At 36.2% G+C, this 20456-nt stretch overlaps 1 protein-coding gene and 1 long non-coding RNA gene across 2 annotated transcripts; one reads left to right on the top strand and one right to left on the bottom strand.

Annotated features, from left to right (window-relative positions):
• The first annotated feature begins 5054 nt into the window (after window positions 1-5054).
• On the top strand, window positions 5055-16396 carry LOC107699657 (protein phosphatase PTC7 homolog). The gene is made up of 6 exons (XM_016500977.1): window positions 5055-5634; window positions 8396-8575; window positions 11108-11306; window positions 13779-13902; window positions 13991-14120; window positions 14976-16396. Exons 1-6 carry the CDS (start codon window positions 5433-5435, stop codon window positions 15032-15034), a joined length of 894 nt encoding a protein of 297 aa, XP_016356463.1. The 5' UTR covers window positions 5055-5432; the 3' UTR covers window positions 15035-16396.
• On the bottom strand, window positions 12559-20065 carry LOC107699658 (uncharacterized). The gene is made up of 3 exons (XR_001635487.1): window positions 20055-20065; window positions 18902-18903; window positions 12559-13744 (listed from the first exon to the last, which is right to left on the bottom strand). It is a non-coding gene; the product is annotated as an uncharacterized LOC107699658 (long non-coding RNA).
• Between the last annotated feature and the right edge of the window lie 391 nt (window positions 20066-20456).

The following is a 20456-nucleotide window of genomic DNA, read 5'->3' as shown; positions in this document are numbered from 1 at the left end:
AATAAACAGACATAAAACACTTCATGCATTTCACAGTATTAATTTAAACATTTAACCTAGATAAATGAGCGCTGTTAGGCGCAAATCCAATCGTTTGCGGGAGAGTGGAAGCTAAAGCGCGCTGCAGGACATGGAGGCGCCAGCGATCACTTGCTTTTTTTTTTTTAAGAACAGCGGAAACTTTAAAATACGCTGTCATTTTTGCTCATAAAGGTAAGAGTATACATCATTCGGAACGGTTCATTATGTAATCCGTAAAGATGCATTTCTCTCTAAAGGCACGTCCAATGAGGATGGATAGTCAACATTGACTCAGAAAACATTGACTTCAAATATCCCCTCACTATTTTTGACTGTTTTTGTTTGTTTTTTATTTTATTATAATTTTTTTGTTTGTTTGTGGGGGAATTGTGTTATGGGATAATGTGAATACTGAATTAACATATTTCTAAAAAAAAATGTATAAAGTTTTTATATATCTCAGCCCAGCTATTTTAAACTCTGTTTCATCACATTCCAGGGTTACTACCGGTATTATGCGAAAAAACCCTTATACAACACTGATAGGAATACTGAGATAAAAGACAAAAAAAAATAAAAAATACAACCATCAACGTATTTCAACATTTTTACTTTATTGTAACAAAAGTTTTTGAACAGTAAGATTTTTGTTTTTTTAAAGAATTCTCTTCTGCTCACCAAGCCTGCATTTATTTGATCCAAAATACAGCAAAAACAGTAATATTGTGAAATATTTTTAGTATTTAAAATAACTGCTTTCTATTTGAATATATTTTACAATGTAATTTATTCCTGTTATTTAAATGCTGATTTTTTTAGCATCCTTGCTGCAGTCTTCAGTGTCACATGATCCTTCAGAAATCATTCTAATATGCAGATTAGATGCTAAAAAAACATTTATTATTATAATAATAATAATATTTAAAACAGTTGAGTACATTTTTTTCAGGATTCTTTGATGAATAGAAAGATACAAAGATCAGCATTTATCTGAAATAATAAAGACATTTATAATGTTACAAAAGATTTCTATTTCAGATAAATACTGTTCTTCTGAACTTTCTATTCATCAGAGAAACCTGAGAAAATTCTACTCAGCTGTTGTCAGCATAATAAAAATAAATGTGTTTTGAGCAGCAAATCAGAATATTAGAATGATTTCTGAAGGACACTGAAGACTAGTGTAATGATGCTAAAAAAATCAGCTTTGAAATCACAGGAATCAATTACATTTTAAAATATATTCAAATAGAAAGCAGTTATTTTAAATAGTAAAAATATTTCACAATATTACTGCTTTTGTATTTTGGATCAAATAAATGCAGGCTTGGTGAGCAGAAGAGAATTCTTTAAAAAACTTAATGTTCAAAAACTTTTGATTGGTAGTGTATATCATAAAATTTTTATATTAGTGCTACTATTACAACATCAATACTGTAACTTATTTGTAACCTTTGAACTTTTAATTTAGTGCAATATTCACTGTAACTTTGTCACTGCAACATTTTAGTGCAGCCTTCACTAACAACTGCAACTGGATTTATATGTATACCTAAATGCACTGTTATCTCACCGGTCACTATTGTTGCCATCAACATGTTTCCTCATTCTATGACCACACTCAACAAAACTGAATTATTGTGAATTCATATATTAATGCTAGACACCTTAAAAATAACATGTACCAAATATCTTTGTCATATATTTGTTAAGATACTTTAACAAAAGGCTATAAAAAAGGCTATACTTTATAGCCTTTTGTTTTGGAGCTTTGATGCAGCCATCATCTTCTCATGGAGCAAACATTAAATAAACTGCCCTGGTCATGTGACAATTTGCACTAACCATGTGACACTGCACATATTTAATTGAGAGCCTTTATTTTTTCCATATTTCCAGGAAATGCATTAAAACACCAGTCAATAACATTTTTAGAGCTTTATCAATGAAAACCTTCTTTACGGCCACTATTGTGACCGGTGGGATTATGGGTAAAGCGCGGTCCACTGCTGCGATATCAATAGAGACACAGCTGTATCGATACCTGTATCGTCAAGAAGTATGTGACAGTATCGATGTTTCAAACACAGCCCTAGTATGCAGTCTTTGTATTGCATCACATTCGATACAAACTGCAAACTCGCATTCAGTGGCACTGAAGCCAAACTCTGCAGAAAACACCAGTAAAAAGACCTCTAACATTAGTCTTTACTGCCACCTACTGTCTGAGTAATTTACTTGCAAGGCCTCCAATGCTATATTGTTACCCAAGCGGCAACCTCCCGCGCTCTCGTGAAGCCAACAAGGAAGTGACTTAAACTGTAATTCATCAACTGGCCGCTAGAGGCTGGCTGCAAAAGGGAGTAAATCCCATAGACTCCCCATGTTAAAATGCCCAACTTTACAGCAGAAAAAAACATGTTTACAGTCCGAAAACTACGGGTGACGTCACGGACACTACGTCCATGTTTTTATACAGTCTATGATTGTTACATGCACAACCCTGAACCTCAAAAGCGGTCAAGGCACATTTTTACACAAACTTGAGGTGAGTCATCTTAGTCTAAACAAACACAAATTCCTATGATATAACCCGAATCATCCACTTCATTAGCCACAACAGTTCACGGCCCTTTCATAGGTTTGCAAGGTTATAGGTCAACAAGTTTCTATACAGCAAGTACATAGAATGACCTTGATTTCTACAGTGCTTTGACAAGGTGTTTTTTCCCTGAATGTATATTAAAACACTGGCATAGAACCAAGCTTGACATTACTGAGTCATATGAAACAATATTAGACTGCTTTTACATTAGGAAGCAACTAAACTTGCATTAGCAGTGAAAATACCAGTGCTTGCAAGTGCAAGATAGTGTGAACGTTTTGGCAAATATCTGATGTATTCAGTCACTATACATTTATATTTTTAATTACTATTTTTGGTGAACAAAGTACAGTATTTAACAACTATACAAGACATTTAAGATCAATGCAAAAAAAAAAAATCTAAAATACATTCAGGTGATATTTTTTAACTGAACAGTTATAGAAACGTGCTAATGTGCGAGACTTCCGATTCATTAGTCGCTATTAAATAACTAGAAGAATAAAGTGCAATAAACAGTTAAACTATTTGTGCTACAGTTTGTCATGAATCCTGTTTGTCTAGAATGTACTGCGCGAGAATAACCAGTAGATGGCGACAAAGCCTTACATAATTCATAGAGGGTTTCATAACACCATAACAACTCCATTTGAAATTGGAGTATTATTATAAACCATACCAGACTAAGAGTTCAGATTTCCTACAACGTTTCCAACCGATAACCAAATTATCACTCAGTACAGCTTTAATTCCTTCAAGAATTAAATGCAAGTGGATAATATTCAAAATCAACACATCAGAGCCAGTACTGATCTAGTTTATGCATTTGAACAGGCTGTGGTTCAGCCAAGTTCAACTAACACGTGCAGAGCACTTCAAAAGCTGGCCTTTAACCAGAGGTTTGTAAGTCCATGTTCTTGGACTGTGTCCTGATGTGACTGAAACCACAAGCTGTTTCAGAGTAAAGCTCTGGCCACATGCATTATACCTCCAAATTGACTATAACTCATCAAATGTCCTATCCTGAATCACAAATAAAAATACAATATGATTGTTTATAACCAGAATCAGAATATTTCAAATGGAATTTCTTTGTATTTTACCAAGGAAGGGGCTGCAATATCATGACAGCACCAAAACAAACAGAAATAGACATGGGCCAAACTCATTTTTATCTGCATCACCACAAAAATACACCCACTTATTAATATTCAAGAGTCTGTAAAATATGCTTTACCTTTTTGTGTACAATGACGTGTGCAGGTCCAAGGATAGGTGAGTATTTTTACTTAATGGTTACATCCTTACATTTCTAGTTAGTAAATCAAAATTTTATGCAAAATTGTTCATGTGATTTATTAAAGTGTTAAATGAACTTGGCCTGTGTCTGTCAACAGGTCTCTTTCATTGGTCTCCATAAAACTTTTTTTTTTTATAAATGCATATACTCCATTAAAGTTTTTAATTTGATTTTTTATTGAACGTATATAAAAGGTAAATACACACATTTACAGCTCAAAACCGATTACAACAATAAGAGATATAATATAAACAATATACAAAGAACCAGGAGAATAACACAAAAAAACATTAAGCCAGGGGTAATATATAATGTAAAATAAATTAAATTCGAGAAGAAAGAGAAAGGGAAAAAATGTGCTAAATCCCTTTCTCCCTTGTAGTCAATATCACATTATAAAAAAGCATAAATATTATACATCGTGCACTCTAAAAAATGCTGGGATGTTTCAACCCAACTTTGGGTCAAATATGGACTAACCCAACTTTTGGGTTAAACATTTAATGTAAAAATTTAACCCAACGGTTGGGTTAGTCCATGTTTGACCCAATGTTGGGTTGAAACAACCCAGCATTTTTTAGAGTGTGCACAATGTATAGGATTTTAAGGTTTTGACATTGCTGGAAGAAGAGATAGTTTCCAAATAATATTTCAAGTCTTTACAAAAAAAATAATAAATAGAGGTTTAACAGACAAAAATGTGCATTTATGTATAAAAAACTTAGTTAGGAAAATAAATAGATTTATTATAAAATACTTGTCTTTTAGATTCTTCTTTGAATTATGAAAACCAACTAAGACAGCTTTAAACACCAAAGAAAAATAGTTTGAAGCACGTACAAACATGCACAATTTCTTCCAAAAGGTAGCTTCATGGACACAATCCCAAAAAAGATGACGGACAGGGTAAAATCAGTGTAGCAACTTAAAAGATATCTCTTTAACCTTATTAGTGATTCGATATTTGTTAGGTAAGGACCACACTTTCTTCCAAAAGAATTAGTCTAATAAGATATTACAGAAGAGACAGTAATGATATCTTTCTGAAAGAGTTGCCAAATGTTTCCATTCCTGAGAGAGGGACTGGACAAAAAGCAAATGCTCCCTGGGTTGTGGCCTACTCCATTAAAGGTACACGAGTTGCGTAACAGCGTCTGACGTCAAAGCAGTCACAAGACTTCATTCGCATGCATCGCGGCCTTCGGCAGCAGCTCACGGACAGACACGCGAGCAGGAGCACGCAGCGATGGGGCTCAGCGCGAGAAGAAAGAGTTTTGCAAAACCCGGATCGACCTGGATGTTCTGAATCCCATCGGATCGATCGCTATCGTGAATGTGACTGATCCTTAAATACAGCGAGGATTTGTAGGTTGGTGCTGGTGTAACGCCGTTGATTGACATTGTGGATGCGGTTGTTGTGACATCTCCAGACTTCATCTCGAGCCGTGGATCTGCAGCTAGTCCTCTAACTAACCCAAACCACCCCTGCAGCGGAGTCCGGGGGTGATGTTGTCCGTTCTCTCGTACGGTAGACTGGTGGCCCGGGCGGTCATCGGCGGACTCTCTCAAACCGACAGCCGCGATTACAGTCTGGTGTCCGCCAGCTTCGGCTTCGGGAAGGATTTTCGGAAGGGGATCTTGAAGAAAGGGATGTGTTATGGAGACGACGCGTGCTTTATAGCCCGACACAGGTGTGCTGATGTGTTAGGTATGTAATGATTAAAACGATTAAAGGCCCTTTGTGTTACATGCAAAGACATTTTGTTTAGGAGAACTGGTTTGGTCAAGTATCATCGTGGTTGAATCGCTTCTGACGTCACAGCTGTCGCACATCAGGTGCATCAACAAAAGCCTTTATAGCATCATACTGTATATGTCAGTAATTGGCAAAACCCCGTTTAATCTTACTTGAACGTTCATTTATAATGCATTTTATTAAAACACAAAAATACACACATTTACATAAAACATTTGTGGGGAAGTCGTGGCCTAATGGTTAGAGAGTCGGACTCGTAACCCAACGGTTGTGGGTTCAAGTCTCTTACCGGCAGGAATTGTAGGTGGGGGGAGTGAATGTACAGTGCTCTCTCCCACCTTCAATACCACGACTGAGGTGCCCTTGAGCAAAGCACCGAACCCCCAACTGCTCCCCGGGCGCCGCAGCATAAATGGCTGCCCACTGCTCCGGGTGTGTGTTCACGGTGTGTGTGTGTGTGTGTGTTCACTGCTGTGTGTGTGCACTAAGGATGGGTTAAATGCAGAGCACTAATTCCTAGTATGGGTCACCATACTTGGCCACATGTCACGTCACGTTTTTTTTTTTTTTTTATAAACATATTACATAATAACAAAGCTTCAGTTTTATAACTGCTATATATTTATCACATTTATTAATGTTACTATGAATAATGAAGCACATGAATATAAAAATCACTGTTGTAACATTTTGTAACAGTGACATCAAACGGGCCGTTATGAACGTTCTGTGTGGCATTTTAAATCAACATTGCGCGCAACAAAGTAACATTTCGCATTGTGACGTCAGTAGCGTTAAGAACGACGCGTTCCATAAGCCTACTTAAATTACCCAGCCTTTCATTCCAAAGATCATGTTGTCAATTTATTTTGTTATTATTTAAGTGTTCCCACTTTTTAATTGAACAGACTCACTTCTTCAGTCTCATTATTACGTATTAATTATTACGTTACGTTAAGAAATTTTTTTTTAGTAGTATCTGCTTTCCTCTTGTATGAATGTCTTTATTTTTAATTTTTCCCTTTTTTTTGTCATATTTATTTGAATATATATTAAACTTGTGTTAATGCTCGTTGTCTTGAAAATGCTTGTACATATAGGCTACTCGTGCAATACAAATGATGCCAGAATCGCTGCAGCTGTCAACAAACAATAACAGAGTATAAGATGAGTCTGTTTCTAATGTTCAGTACTCCACGTGACTGGAGGGCCTGAACTGTTTTAGTTACGGATTAAAAAGAGCACTACACAGTGCTTTCTGAACTGTAATATAGTGTTATGAGCACAAAGTGAGATGAGATATTAAAAGAAGATCATGTGTTAGGCTACACAAACTAAGTTTGACAGCTCAAAGTGGCTTGTACTTTAAAATTAAAATGTAAACATGGATAGTAGTGAAAGTAGTTCATTTGACAATGCTGCTAGAATGTACAGTGATACAATTTTGAATACTATTCCATACCTTAGACCTGTTAACATTGTTTGGGACCTGAGAATTTGAACTTCTGGGGTTATCAAGAGTGCACATGAGTTTTTATGTAACACAAAACCCACTATTTAGTTGCAAGGAAGTCCGTCTGAAAGATGTGGGTGCAAAACAAAAGATGTACACTGAAGACCACAGACCAGGGTTTTGAGTCTTCCTTTGTCTTGAGTAATTACCGTGCTTAATGCAGATCTTCAAAGAAAGCAGATCGTTTAGTTCGTGCTTCATTTGGGAATAAAATGGTTAATTATATTTTTTAGTAGTCTTCAAAGTTGATTAGTCCTTGTACCTGTTTTGTCTGTCATTTAACCCACTCATAAGAAGTACGCCTACAAATTCAAACGGAAACATGTTAGCAGGTCTCTGGCAAGGCCTACTTGGACAGCCATACGTCAAAGTCAAATTAACCCGGGATATAAATCCTCTTCTACAGCTCAAAACATGGGCAGGGTTCTGTCATGGCCTCTTGTCTTTAACATGACAGTAAGAAACAAGAACCGAGGCTTTTGTGCAACTTTAAGCCAGGAAATCTAGCTGTGGAAATCCCAGTGGTGCTTTTAGAGGCGAGATGATGAGAGGATACAGGTCGATGTGAGGGGACTTGCCTTGTATGGTCACAAACGCGGGTTCCTGCTCATTGTCTGTCAGAAGGAAAGCTGGGAGGGCTTTGTAGGGAAAATTCCCTGTTTGGTGGACAGATTTGGATATGCACATGACATCTGTGGGGTGTAGGCCATAAATGTTTGCGTTCTCAATATCTAGATTGTAGATTTAGTTGGCCAAATTATATCACAGTATGAATAATTTTATATTATGGCAACACTATGCATCTCAACAGTTATTTTCTATTGTAATATAATTTAAAATGTAATATACTTCTGTGATCAAAGCATTCAAAATTTCCAGCATCATTACTCTTTAGTCTTTAGTATCACATGATCCTTCAGAAATCATTCTAATATGCTGATTTGCTGCTCAAGAAACATTTATGATGTTGAAAACAGTATGTTTGCAGAATCTGTGAAAGCATTTGTTTTAAATATAAATCTTTTGTAACATTATTAATGTCTATACTGTCACTTTTGATTACTTTAATGAATCCTTCCTAAATAAAAGTATTAATTTCTTTCTATGAACAGACTTTAAAATCTTAGTGTTGCTTAATAATTTATAAAGTGCAGCCTTCTAATGGTTTTGGCCCTAATCATGTTTTTCTGTCACGTATAGGTGTGGCTGATGGAGTAGGTGGCTGGCGTGACTACGGGGTCGATCCCTCGCAGTTTTCTGGGACGCTCATGAGGACGTGTGAGCGGCTGGTCAAAGAAGGACGCTTTGTGCCGAGTAACCCAGTGGGAATCCTCACCACCAGCTATTATGAGCTACTTCAGAACAAAGTACCACTATTAGGTGAGCACATTCATCTTTAGATTATGGATTATGTAGTGAATTCATTTCAAAGCTAGAAAATGTAAGTCTGCAGTATGTACAATAGAAGTCTATTTTCAAATTAAATGCAGCACAGAAAAAGCATTTGCTTTTAAATTTACCTTAAGATTTCTTTCTCAAATGTATTTTCTGTTTTCTAATGAAAACTGTAGCGAGATTAGATGGTAATGTGTTTGAGGCTGTTGGGATTGCAACATTATGCTCTGGCTTCAATTAAGGTGCGGTCGCGCAATTTGGTGTTCCGTCCACTTCCATTAAAATGCTTGCTTAAACAGGAGAGTATGTGTCATGCTTTCGCTACAAAACAAAGTTCAGTTGTGCATCAATACAAGTTCAACCAATTTTGCATGCTTAAAATCCCTCTCTCTTTAATCATTCAATTTGCAACACGTCTAGTCCAAGTATTCACAGACTGTGATGTACCGTTAGCATCAGACTAACATTCCCGCTTAAGGTGTCCGCATGCAATCTCTGCACGCACAGACATGTGAGACGCCATAAAACTGTTATGTTTTGGGACAGTCAAGAGTCAAGTTTTATTTTTCCTGTCTTAGGAGGGAAATGGTTTTAGGGAAGGGCCTTGACTCATTTTTTTCAGGATGAGATCAAAGCCGTAACTAAAATATAATGGACAGAAATGAGTCACTGTACAGCGTGCTGCTCTCAAAAACACGCTGTGGGCTGGATGAGTCACAGACAGAGTGTACTGGGTCACAAGATTGGATTTTGGTAAATCTGCACAGATTCAAAGCTAAACGGCAGTTTTAAAAATGAACTCTTAAAAATTAAGGTTCTTTATTGCTGTGAAAACCCCTTTTGGAACCTTTATTTTTAAGGGTAAAGTTAGAGCTGAAGTGTAGAATTTGTCTGTGTTTAACCCTCATGTTGTGTTCCAATCATTTAGACCCAGAGAGGATATTCTTTTTCCTGAAAATGTTAGTTAATGTTATCACACTGAACTAAAACATCATAATTTTGCTCATACAGTGTATAAAAACTTTGTGAATTTATATTTACTTTTTCCCACCTTGTTACACTTCTGGTGTTCTTGGACAAAAATGGACGACCTACAAAAAGTGCTTGTAAATATCTCATTATGCAATAGGGCTGCACGATAAATCGAAATGGAATCACGATTTCTTCGATTTCATAATTGCGCAATAAAATCGTCTGCGATTGTTTTTTTTTTTGTTTTTTTTTTGCGTAACTTGTCAGTGAACTACGGCTATGTGTAGTAAATTCTGCTCCATCTGAAAGCACGTGATTATTTCTTGCTGGTTACAGAAGCGTCTTTTTTAACAAAATGCTCATGACAATCACATTCGATTAATCGTGCAGCCCTATTATGCAATATTATCACCAAATCTTGGATTTAATCTTTTTGTCAGCTTGTTTTCTTTAAGTTTGCAGTGCACAGATTAGGTATTTCTTTTTGGAACTATTTGGTCATAGTCCTCACTGATCAAAACTTCTGCACCTCAGTTTTTTAAGTGAACACTGCCAAAATTATCCACATAATGCTTTTTTTGCACTTAAAGTGCCCCTATTATGGATTTTTGAAAATTACCTTTATAAAGTTATTGTCTCTTAAAAGAAAGAGTCGACTCTGAATCATTGAAACGAGTCGTTTTTAAAACGAATCCCAAGCCGTTTCATGTTGACGTCAACATGAAACATTAGCATATTGCCCGCCCACTTGTTGGTCTTTTCGCATTGGTCTGAATGAAAATGCAAATTCATTCTTTGCCACAAGGTGGCGCTTTCGGAGCGGTAAAATAGAGGTTTCCCCGGTAACGCTGTACACAAAGCAGCACTGCTCACAAACGCTGCTTTATCAGGCATTACAAGCATGATGAAATTAAAATGAGACCAATCGGCCCAATCACCGCAGATTAGCGTCACGCAAAGGAGGGGTTTGGAAAAATGAATCGTTGAGCAAATCGTTTGGGAGTCACTGAGCAAATAAGGTAAAAATAAATGCATATTATAAGACAATGGAAGTGTTTTTTGACCTTGCATGCATGACAACCTGTTGTTGGGACTCCCAAAACCAAAATATGAACCTTTCATTACCCATAATAGGGGCACTTTACACACGGAGGTGCATAAGCTCAGATCAGTGAGGCCTACAACCTATAAGTTCCAAAAAGAAATATAAAACCTGAGCTAACTGAAAGTAAACAAGTTGACAAAAACATTTTTTAAATCTTTTAAAAAGAAAAAAAAAATTTTTTTAAAAGCACAAAAATTATCAATTTTTTTGGGGAAGTTGTTATACCCCATATGAGCAAAGTCATGCTAGAAACACCAAATTAGGTAAATGATTTTCAGCACAGCACAATCAAGTACTTGCAGAGACAACTGAAAGCAAGCAATTTGTGGGTTAATTTCCCTTAAAAGTGAACACTGTGGCTCTATAGGGCATTTTAGAAAGAAATTAACATTGTATTTTATAGTACCTATGATGTGACTAAGAGTCTTTCTTGTCTTTAGGAAGCAGTACAGCGTGTATCGTGGTATTAGACAGGCAGAGTCACCAGCTACACACCGCAAATCTGGGAGACTCTGGCTTTCTGGTGGTTCGAGGTGGAGAGGTGGTCCACAGGTCTGATGAACAGCAGCACTACTTCAACACCCCTTTCCAGCTCTCTATCGCCCCTCCTGAGGCAGAGGGCTCCGTCCTCAGTGACAGGTGAGACCGTTTGCTCTTATGTGACTTTTTCCCCTCGCTTTCTGATTATGTAACGGCATCGTGTCCCCAAGCTAAACTCGAGCGAGACGTAATCCGCTGGCTGTCAGTATGAGAGCATGATTAGGTTCTCACTCTGGTTACTAACTCGACTGGATTATCAGTCGATTAGTCACTCGGTGTGTTACGATCAGGATATTTAATGATCTCTTTGCTCTTATTTCGGATCAGAATGGCTTAAACTGTCAGAAGAAAAATTTGATAATTGTGCACTAAGTTAATCTACCCTAAAAACAGGTAGAATTTTAAGCTGCAACTTATTGGCTTAATCACATTTAGCCAATAACTACTCTATGACCTCAATATTATTTAAAACATTGATTTATTTTCTAGCTTTTTAAGATGTTATGCTAGTGTTCTTTTAATTAATTGATCATTAATAGTATATTCAGGGGTTGAATCATGCTTTTGATTTGATTACAATGTTGACTGATTGCTGAAACCATAAAAAAAACCAAGTGCCACATTTTAGTAAATTGTCCTGGGACAATGCAATTTCCATGATTGCAAAGATTGTGACTAAATCCAGCCTGTGGTTTTCACTTTAACACATTTTCTGCAACTTAACATCAACTGATCCTATAATTTGTAACTTGTAATCCTGTATCCTTTTAACCTGTAACATGAAATACAAAGATGTGATTTGAATTTGATTTTAAATTCTCTCACATATGTGATTTTGTCATGCAGCTAGGCTGGATCTTCAATGGCATTAAGTACTGCTGGTTTTGTAACAAATGTATCACATAATTCAATGATAAATTTAAAAGACAATTATGGTCACTCTTCAGATTGCCTAATGTGAAATGTTCCTATTATTATAGATAATCTGTGATTTTTTTGCAATTAAATGTTATATTTATTTAGCCAATTCGTTTATTGAATATCTGTCTGTTACCTTATTGAAGGGTTGTGCTAGGGCTGCATGATTTGAGGAAAAAAATATCAAATGTGATTAATCTTTTGATTATATATCAATATGGTTATAAAATAATAAATCATTATTATTGTGTTATTCATTATTTATTCATTGTTATATATTAATAAATAAAAATATAAGCATTTCTAAATAAAAGCAACTATTTATGCAACTAAAAGCAATTATTATTGTAATATTTCATTGTAAAATAATCTATTTAAAAAAAAATGCATTATATTGATTTAAATATTAGATTATTTTACAGTGAAATATTACAATAGTAATTGCTTTAGTTGCATAAATAGTTGCTTTTAGTGTCTTCATTTTCAGATGTTAAACAATCAAACTTTTATTTCGACTGAAAACCGCAGGGAGTCTTTAAGGATTCTCTTTTGTTTAAAAGCATTTCTATTTACAAGTCTGGAAAGATGGTTATTGCATGTTACAGCAACCCAAACTCAGAGCAGATGCAGAGATGGAGTCTGTGTGGAGCAGCATTTACTGTGAACTGAGCTGCTCTGAGATGCTGAAAAGAACTACGGATAATGAGCTGCTCAGGCATAAATTAACACAATGCCGCGCTTTACTCTGAAACACGCAGTGCATATATTTATTTAAATTGCAGCCTTTGTGATTTGATTATCACACGAAGCAATTCCGGATTTATTTTGAATAATCCTGTAGCCCTAAGTTGTGCATTCACTAAACATTGCCAAGCAACACGTCTGATCAGTGTCTGGTAAACAGAACCCTAAATAAGGAAACTACAGTGACATTATCACACTTAAGCGGAATTGTTGGGCTCTTTCTGCTCTGAGCTACATCCGGTCACTTTTAATCTTGCCAATGGAGCTAATGGAGACAACCTTAGCATGGCCTCTGTAAATCCTGACTTTAGCTGGTTTCTCTTTGACAGACAGATGAGCTAGTTGGAAGTACTCTGAGGCCAGATATTCTTCAGATTGTGGGTCTAAATCTCAAACCGTTCCAATTTAGATTATTTATTTCTCCGAGTTTTTATTCAAAATAAGTATCAAGTTTCAACCGCGTGACCTGGGACTGGCCGGCCGGTCTGGCACAGACGGAGGGAAAGTCAGCCAGTGAATTCGTAGAGTCAGTGTACATAGCGTCTGCCGCAGACTTCCTGGAACAGGAACATGACACTTCACAGCTGATCAGTATGTTTCCGTGTGCTTTATACTGTAATGAGGATCAAGCTATAAGCTTCTTAGACTGAAACTGCTTTTATTGCTCCCAACTTGGGATCCTAAATATGGTCTGCAAACAGTAGTGCTTGATAGCGTTTTAGAGCTCTAAACACATTTCAACTTGAAAATGTGAAGTTATGGAGTCGGTTTTGATGGATCATTCTGTACCTGAGATTGAGAGAGTCAAATGTTTTGTTTTCACATAAGTCCAACGTAAAACCGAAATATCACATAACTAAACTATCGAAAGTTTACTTGAACAACTTTCTGTTCTCTTGTTTCCCACAGCCCTGAGGCTGCCGATAGCTCGTCCTTCGATGTCCAGTTGGGTGACATCATACTCACAGCTACAGATGGTCTCTTTGACAACATGCCAGACTACATGATTTTACAAGAACTCAAAAAGCTCAAGGTACCGGAACATCTACGAACAAGACTTCTTTCTGTCCACTTTTCTGTCCTCCAGCAGCACTAATATGAATTGTGTCCTCTGCTTTCAGAATACCAACTATGAAAGCATCCAGCAAACAGCCAGGAGTATTGCAGAACAGGCCCATGTTCTAGCATACGACCCCAATTACATGTCTCCATTTGCACAGTTTGCCTGCGATAATGGCTTGAATGTCAGAGGTGAGATATAACCTTTTGAACAAGCATCAACTACTGCTTTTCCTGATTTACTTTTTCTTTACAGTTTTCTGGGAGATAATGGTCTTGCTGATAGTCATCATTGGCACCAAGAGTGTACGCATTTGCTCTGACAACAGAATGATTACAATTCTTTGCTAAATCATGCAGTGCATTTACATTTACGCATTTGACATGCATTTATATTGCATTGAAAGTATGCAATTTTTTAGATCAATGCACTTTAAAATTTTATCACAATTCTGTTAGGTTCAAATCAGGGTTATTATAGTTAACTATGAAACTAAAACCATGAAAATATTTTGTTACTTGAAATAAAATAGTCATTAACTGAGATAAAAAAAAGCAACAGCTCTCATTATTATTTAATTTAACAAAAAATAATTAAAAAAAAAAAAAACGAAAAAATAAAACTAATTCAAAATATTAAGAAAAACTATAATAGTGTCTCAGTGATACTGAAAAGACACTGGTTCAGCTCAATTATTTTGGTATGATTCATAATTATTTTCAAAATTATAATTAAGACAAATGTCATGGGTTCAGTTTCCAGAGAATGCAAGAACTCAAAAAATGCATACTTTAAATGCAGTGTAAGTGTCTTTGGTTTTTCCACTGGAAATAGGTCACAGATTGTATTTTGCATGAGGATGGATGCATAATAAATTGGGTAGTAATAGTCAAGTCATTTTAATCCATAATCGGTGCATTAAATTCATTATCAGATTGATGCATTTTTACACTCCTTACTGTCCTGTATTCAATGGCATGGGATTGTAGATGTTGAGTAAATCTGTAGTCTTGACAACATTCCCTCTCTCTTTTTTCTCCCCAAAGGAGGAAAACCAGATGACATCACCGTTCTGCTGTCAATTGTAGCCGAGTACACAGACTAACGCTCGCAAGGGCAGCAAAATGCTTCTCTTGTTGTCTTCCTCTCAGTCATTGGACTGGCAGCTGTTTCCTGCTGGCAGGAGTGAGGGCTGTTTGAGTTTTCTGTTTCTGGCAGGGACTTGGAGCCCACATCTGTTCCTTGGGTTCTTCAGCCTTACTAGTCTGTACTTCAAATGATGTCGTCTGCAGACTCAAGTCAAAGACCACCTTGATACGGACTGCTAACGTCGAGTTGTGTTTGACAAGGGCTACAACAGGTGTTGAACACTTCTCCAGTAAGAATCACCAGTGTTTCTGTCGTCCAGAGATGAATGAGTAGTTGGTAATGATGTGGTTGTGATGCCAAAAATTGAGAAAGAATGAGCGAGAAAGGAATAACAATCTGATTAGGTACCAAAAAAAAGAACGTTTCCGTATCAAGAAGAACATTAAGATGGAAGCGTCATGCAGTGGGAGTGTTTAACTTTGCAAAAGGCCAATGGGAGATGCCCTCAAGTTACATAAGTCTTGAGATGGCACGTTTTGCCTGTTTATTTTCCATTTAAAAAGACACCCGATCTGTAACCTCTGGACAGACATCTGCTGAATGCCAGCTGAGATGTGATGTTATTAGGCACGAGTGACTACAACAAACTCTTCACTAGCTAATGGAGAGTTTGTATTTTGGGAAGTATGCTGAGGTGTAACTTTACAGTACTAGACTGATTATGAAGCTTAACATCGAAATACTGTCAAAGTTAATGATCAACCATAGAAATGCCTTTCCTTTGAGATATTAATTAATGAAGACGCTTTTGCAGAAGTTCTCATTACATGAAATAAGAGTCAGATGGGTGTTTTGTTTAAGCGATTCAAAGTACAGGACAAATTAGTTTGCTTGGAGACAGTAACCTTTTCCTTTCATATTTATTAATTTAAAACCGTATTACTCCACCCTTTTGAGTTTTTAACGTAATTACAGCAGTACAACAGACTGCAAGGAATTGTGGGATGTGTTGAGAGGAAAAGCAGTCCCACTTAAACCACTTTTAAGAGGTTCACATGCTTGTGGTGTGCGTGTGTGTATGTGAGAAAAGAACGTTTACGATCTGTAGATATTTGGAAAATTGGCTGTATATTTATCTATGACATGTATGCATTTGCAAAGTGTAGGCTATTACACATCAGATGTATATGAGAGTATATTTGATAATTGTGTGGATTCTGTGTTAAAAGTATTTTTCTTCCCTTTTTTTTATGTAAAACTTAATTTTAAAATATCCCTCGATGTGTTTATGCACAAAGCTAATGCTAGCATCTGTGAATGCTTTCGGTGGGTATGTCATGGATCACATGATCTAATAAAGTTATATTTTTATAACTTCTGTAGGTCATGGTTTTTCTCAGTAAATTAGTGTTTCTCTGTTTTAGAGTAAATATTAAACTGAAGTGTCTAAATTATGCTCTGTGATAATGTCACAGATGCTGTCAATAGTTGTATTTAATGTGAAATATTAAGAAATATTAATATTTAATAATCTTAAAAATATTAATTAATAGTTCCTATATATAATATACATTAAATCTTGTGGTTTCTCTCCAATTTTACAAATACTTTTGTAATTGTAACAGAGCTGGGTGCTTTTTTTTTGTCCTTTAAAAATAGCATTTGCGGTTTACTTAAAGGCTCTGCTGTGTGACAAATTAATTTTTAAAAGAGCAAATGCTGCATGTAATCTCTCAATTAATATGATTAATAAAAGAGGCATGTATAATAATTATACAAGAATAGTCCTAGATGAAGTATAGCATGTCACACTACAGGAGACGAGAGTGATGTCTACCCACACAAACACCTTTGCTTGTTTCAGCTACCTAGCTATTCTAATCACACAACCCATTTGCATCCTGATTAATTAACTGGATTACACCATCGGATGAATCTTCATGGCCACCTGCAGAAAGCAGCCATTGCTTTTCTCTTGATCTATTTCTATAGTGATTTCTGGCCATCCAAGTTGTAGATGAGTTTGTTTCTTCATCAGATTTGGAGAAATGTAGCATTCCATCACTTGCTCACCAATGGATCATCTGCAGTGAATGGGTGCCGTCAGAATGAGAGCCCAAACAGCTGATAAAAATATCACAATAATCCACACCACTCCAGTCCATTAGTTAACACCTTGAGCAGTGAAGTGCTGCATGAAATAAGAAAAAAATCCATAATTAAGATGTTTTTAACTTCAAACTGTCACTTCCTGCTAAAATTCAAGTCCTCTATCCATAACATTGCTTTTTCCAGAGAAAAAGTCGTCTTGTCTGATTCAAGCACCGTTTACAAGGCAAAAATGGTCCAAAACAGTTCTAAACAAGTATGTCTGTGGGTTTTAATGTGAGAAGACAACTGGAAATGGACTTTTTCACTCGAGGAAGCATTATGAATGGCCAGAAGTGACAGTTTGGACTCTCATTCTGACGGCACCCATTCACTGCAGAGGATCCATTGGTGATCCAAGTGATGGAATGCTAAAATTCTCCAAATCTGTTCTGATGAAGAAACAAACTCATCTACATCTTGGATGGCCTGAGGATGAGAACATTTTCAGCAAATCATTTTCGGATGAACTATTCCTTTAAAGCAGAAGTGTTTAATTAAGTCATCTATATATGAACCATTGGTACATTGTTCTCCTGAAGAGAAATAATTGACAAAATGACACACTTCAGCTTTAAGGCTTCCATTTCTTTGCATTTTTATATGCATCAAGCCTGTATACATTTTATAGTGTAACTGCAACAGTTTGTGGTTTTCCTACATTTTATGCTCAACTGAGGTGTAAATTGTTACAAAGGGCATGACAGCCTGAAATACTGCGCACATTACCATCACCGGTAAGTGGCTGGAGACTAAATTTGTTTGTCAGCAGTCAACAAAACCAGCAGTAATGGTTGTGACCCCGATATCATGAGCATGAACTAATACAATAGCGATTGACTGAACCATCACATTAAGAGCTCAAATGACAAAATGCCTCTAAAAGGCGAGTGAAATTAAGTTATTCTGTTTTGCACGGCTGTCCAGCTCAACTCTGACACAATCTGTATTGTCAAGCTTCTAACGGACATATTTTTTCAATTCAACAGTCATGCGAAACACAAGGCTTTCTCTGGATAATGCGGCAAGGTATGTGTACAATAACAGTAATTGCTGCAGTCTTACATAACGATCGCTTCTCGGGCAGCATTTTAAAGCAGTGAGTCAAAGCTTCCGCGGTGGACACACAGAACACGGAGTCCTTCAGTCCTCAAGAATGTTTGTTTTGAAGTTTTGATTTATCTTCTCCATGGTGACCGAACTCATCTGAACTGTGTGTTTAGGTTGACATTCCTCAGCTATGCAACAGAGAGTGATTGTGCCCCACTTTACTATTGTCCTAGAGTTTTCCTTTCCTCTCTCCAAGAACAGTTTTAACCCATGACATAATTTTTACATTACAAAGAACAAAGCTAGCTTACAGCTTTTTTACAGTAATAAAATAATACAAGATGTGTGCACTAACAAGACCTAGCGATAGCCTTGACAGCAATATTTAAGGAACATGTCAAATTTAATAGATTTCAACCTTAAAACAACCCAAATGTTTAGTAAAGTATGACATTTAACTGCAGAAAACATGCTGTAGGCCTTATGCAGTAAAGTCCATGCATTCTTGCAGTGGGTGTTACCTGCATCAGGTTAGCTTACGTTGTTACCCGAGTCACTCCTCTGTGTCACTGGCACAGACCAGGCTGGGCAAATCCGCAGTCTTACCATGCCCTCCATCGCTGTATACAGCCCCAAAGAGCAGTGAGCGGATCTGCAATGAGACCCTAAATTTGTAAATGCAAACATCTGAGGAATTTTGACCAAATTGTAGCAAAATGAGTGTATTGTTTTTATACAAAAGTGTAAATAAATGGAAGGAATAACTCACCCCAGAAAGACTTTGGGTTTGGACACTTGAAATTAGTTTTGTAGACAAATAAGACATAAAACTTCTTTACAGAATTACTATTTAGCCCAAAAAACCTACTGTATCATTTTTTATTTCTAAGGCCTCTAAATGATCAACATGATTAAATTGCAAGCATGATTAAGAATTACTTTTATACTGTTAGTACTATTTCAAGATGAACACTTACTGGATTGAAACATTTTAGCTTTACTTGATTATCCATACATTATGTTAAAATGTGAGTTTCAAATATGATCATCAGGCTTTTGAGGAACGTTTATTTGTTCATCATCATTGTATTGCATTGCATTATATGTTTTGAGCTTTGATCATCAATCTAAGCATTTAAATATCATCTTAAGACATAAGACATTATCGGGAGATAAAGTGACAACTGATATTTATATCACTTTATGTAAGTAGTCTGTTATACTGTTATGAAGATCTCATTGATTTATATTACAAGCTATCATCACTTCAATTCTTTTTCTTCCTCGAGTATGAGCTCCATATCCTCCTATATCATAGGATACGAGCCATAAAAGCTTAATGTATCACATGTGACACTCAACAAAAACCACATATACAAACTTTTTTATATTCTGTCTAAAGGTTCAATAAACTGATCAATTTTAAAATATATGTGACCCTGGACCACAAAACCAGTCATAAGGGTACATTTTTCAAAATTGAGATTTATACATCATCTGAATTCTGAATAAATAAGCCTTCCATTGATGTATGGTTTGTTATGATAGTACAATATTTGGTTGAGATACAACTATTTGAAAATCTGGAATCTGAGGGTGCAAAAAAATCTAAATACTGAGAAAATCGCCTTTAAAGTTGTCCAAATTAAGTTCTTAGCAATGCATATTACTAATTAAAAATTACGTTTTTATATATTTACAGTAGGAAATTTACAAAATATCTTCATGGAACATGATCTTTACTTGATGTCCTAATGATTTTTGGCATAAAAGAAAAATTAATCATTTTGACCCATACAATGTATTTTTGGCTATTGCTCCAAATATACCCCGGCGACTTAAAGGGGTCATATGATACGATTTCAATTTTTCCTTTCTCTTTGAAGTGTTACAAGCTCTTGGTGCATAAAGAAGATCTGTAAAGTTGCAAAGACTAAAGTCTCAAATCCAAAGAGATATTCTTTATAAAAGTTAAGAGTCAGCCACGCCTACCTAAAACACCTCGTTCTAACACGCCCCCACATATCTATGTCACTATGTGGAAATATTAGCATAATGCCGCCCAAATGTGCACGCAAAGAAAGAAGGCGTGGTTTCAGGAACAGCAGTAGTGTTGATGCAGCCATGTCAGGGAGACGCTGTGTTTCAGTGCGAAAGCAAAAGCACTTTATTTGGCCTTCTGGAAGTAGATGCAATTAGGAATCATTGGTTAAGATTTATTTACAACAGAACAGCACAAC

Source organism: Sinocyclocheilus anshuiensis, unplaced genomic scaffold (assembly GCF_001515605.1).
Source record: "Sinocyclocheilus anshuiensis isolate Anshui unplaced genomic scaffold, SAMN03320099.WGS_v1.1 scaffold714, whole genome shotgun sequence".
NCBI lineage: Eukaryota > Metazoa > Chordata > Actinopteri > Cypriniformes > Cyprinidae > Sinocyclocheilus > Sinocyclocheilus anshuiensis.
Note: the sequence above shows the minus strand (reverse complement) of the source record. Positions and strands in the feature narration are given on the sequence as shown.

Bases quoted from the DNA above. Each gene is read 5' to 3' on its own strand.
- LOC107699657 (XM_016500977.1), top strand. From the start codon at position 5,433: ATGTTGTCCGTTCTCTCGTACGGTAGACTGGTGGCCCGGGCGGTCATC. The intron at 5,635-8,395 runs GTATGTAATGAT...TGTCACGTATAG, and splicing joins CAGGTGTGCTGATGTGTTAG to GTGTGGCTGATGGAGTAGGT. The intron at 13,903-13,990 runs GTACCGGAACAT...CTCTGCTTTCAG, and splicing joins AAGAACTCAAAAAGCTCAAG to AATACCAACTATGAAAGCAT.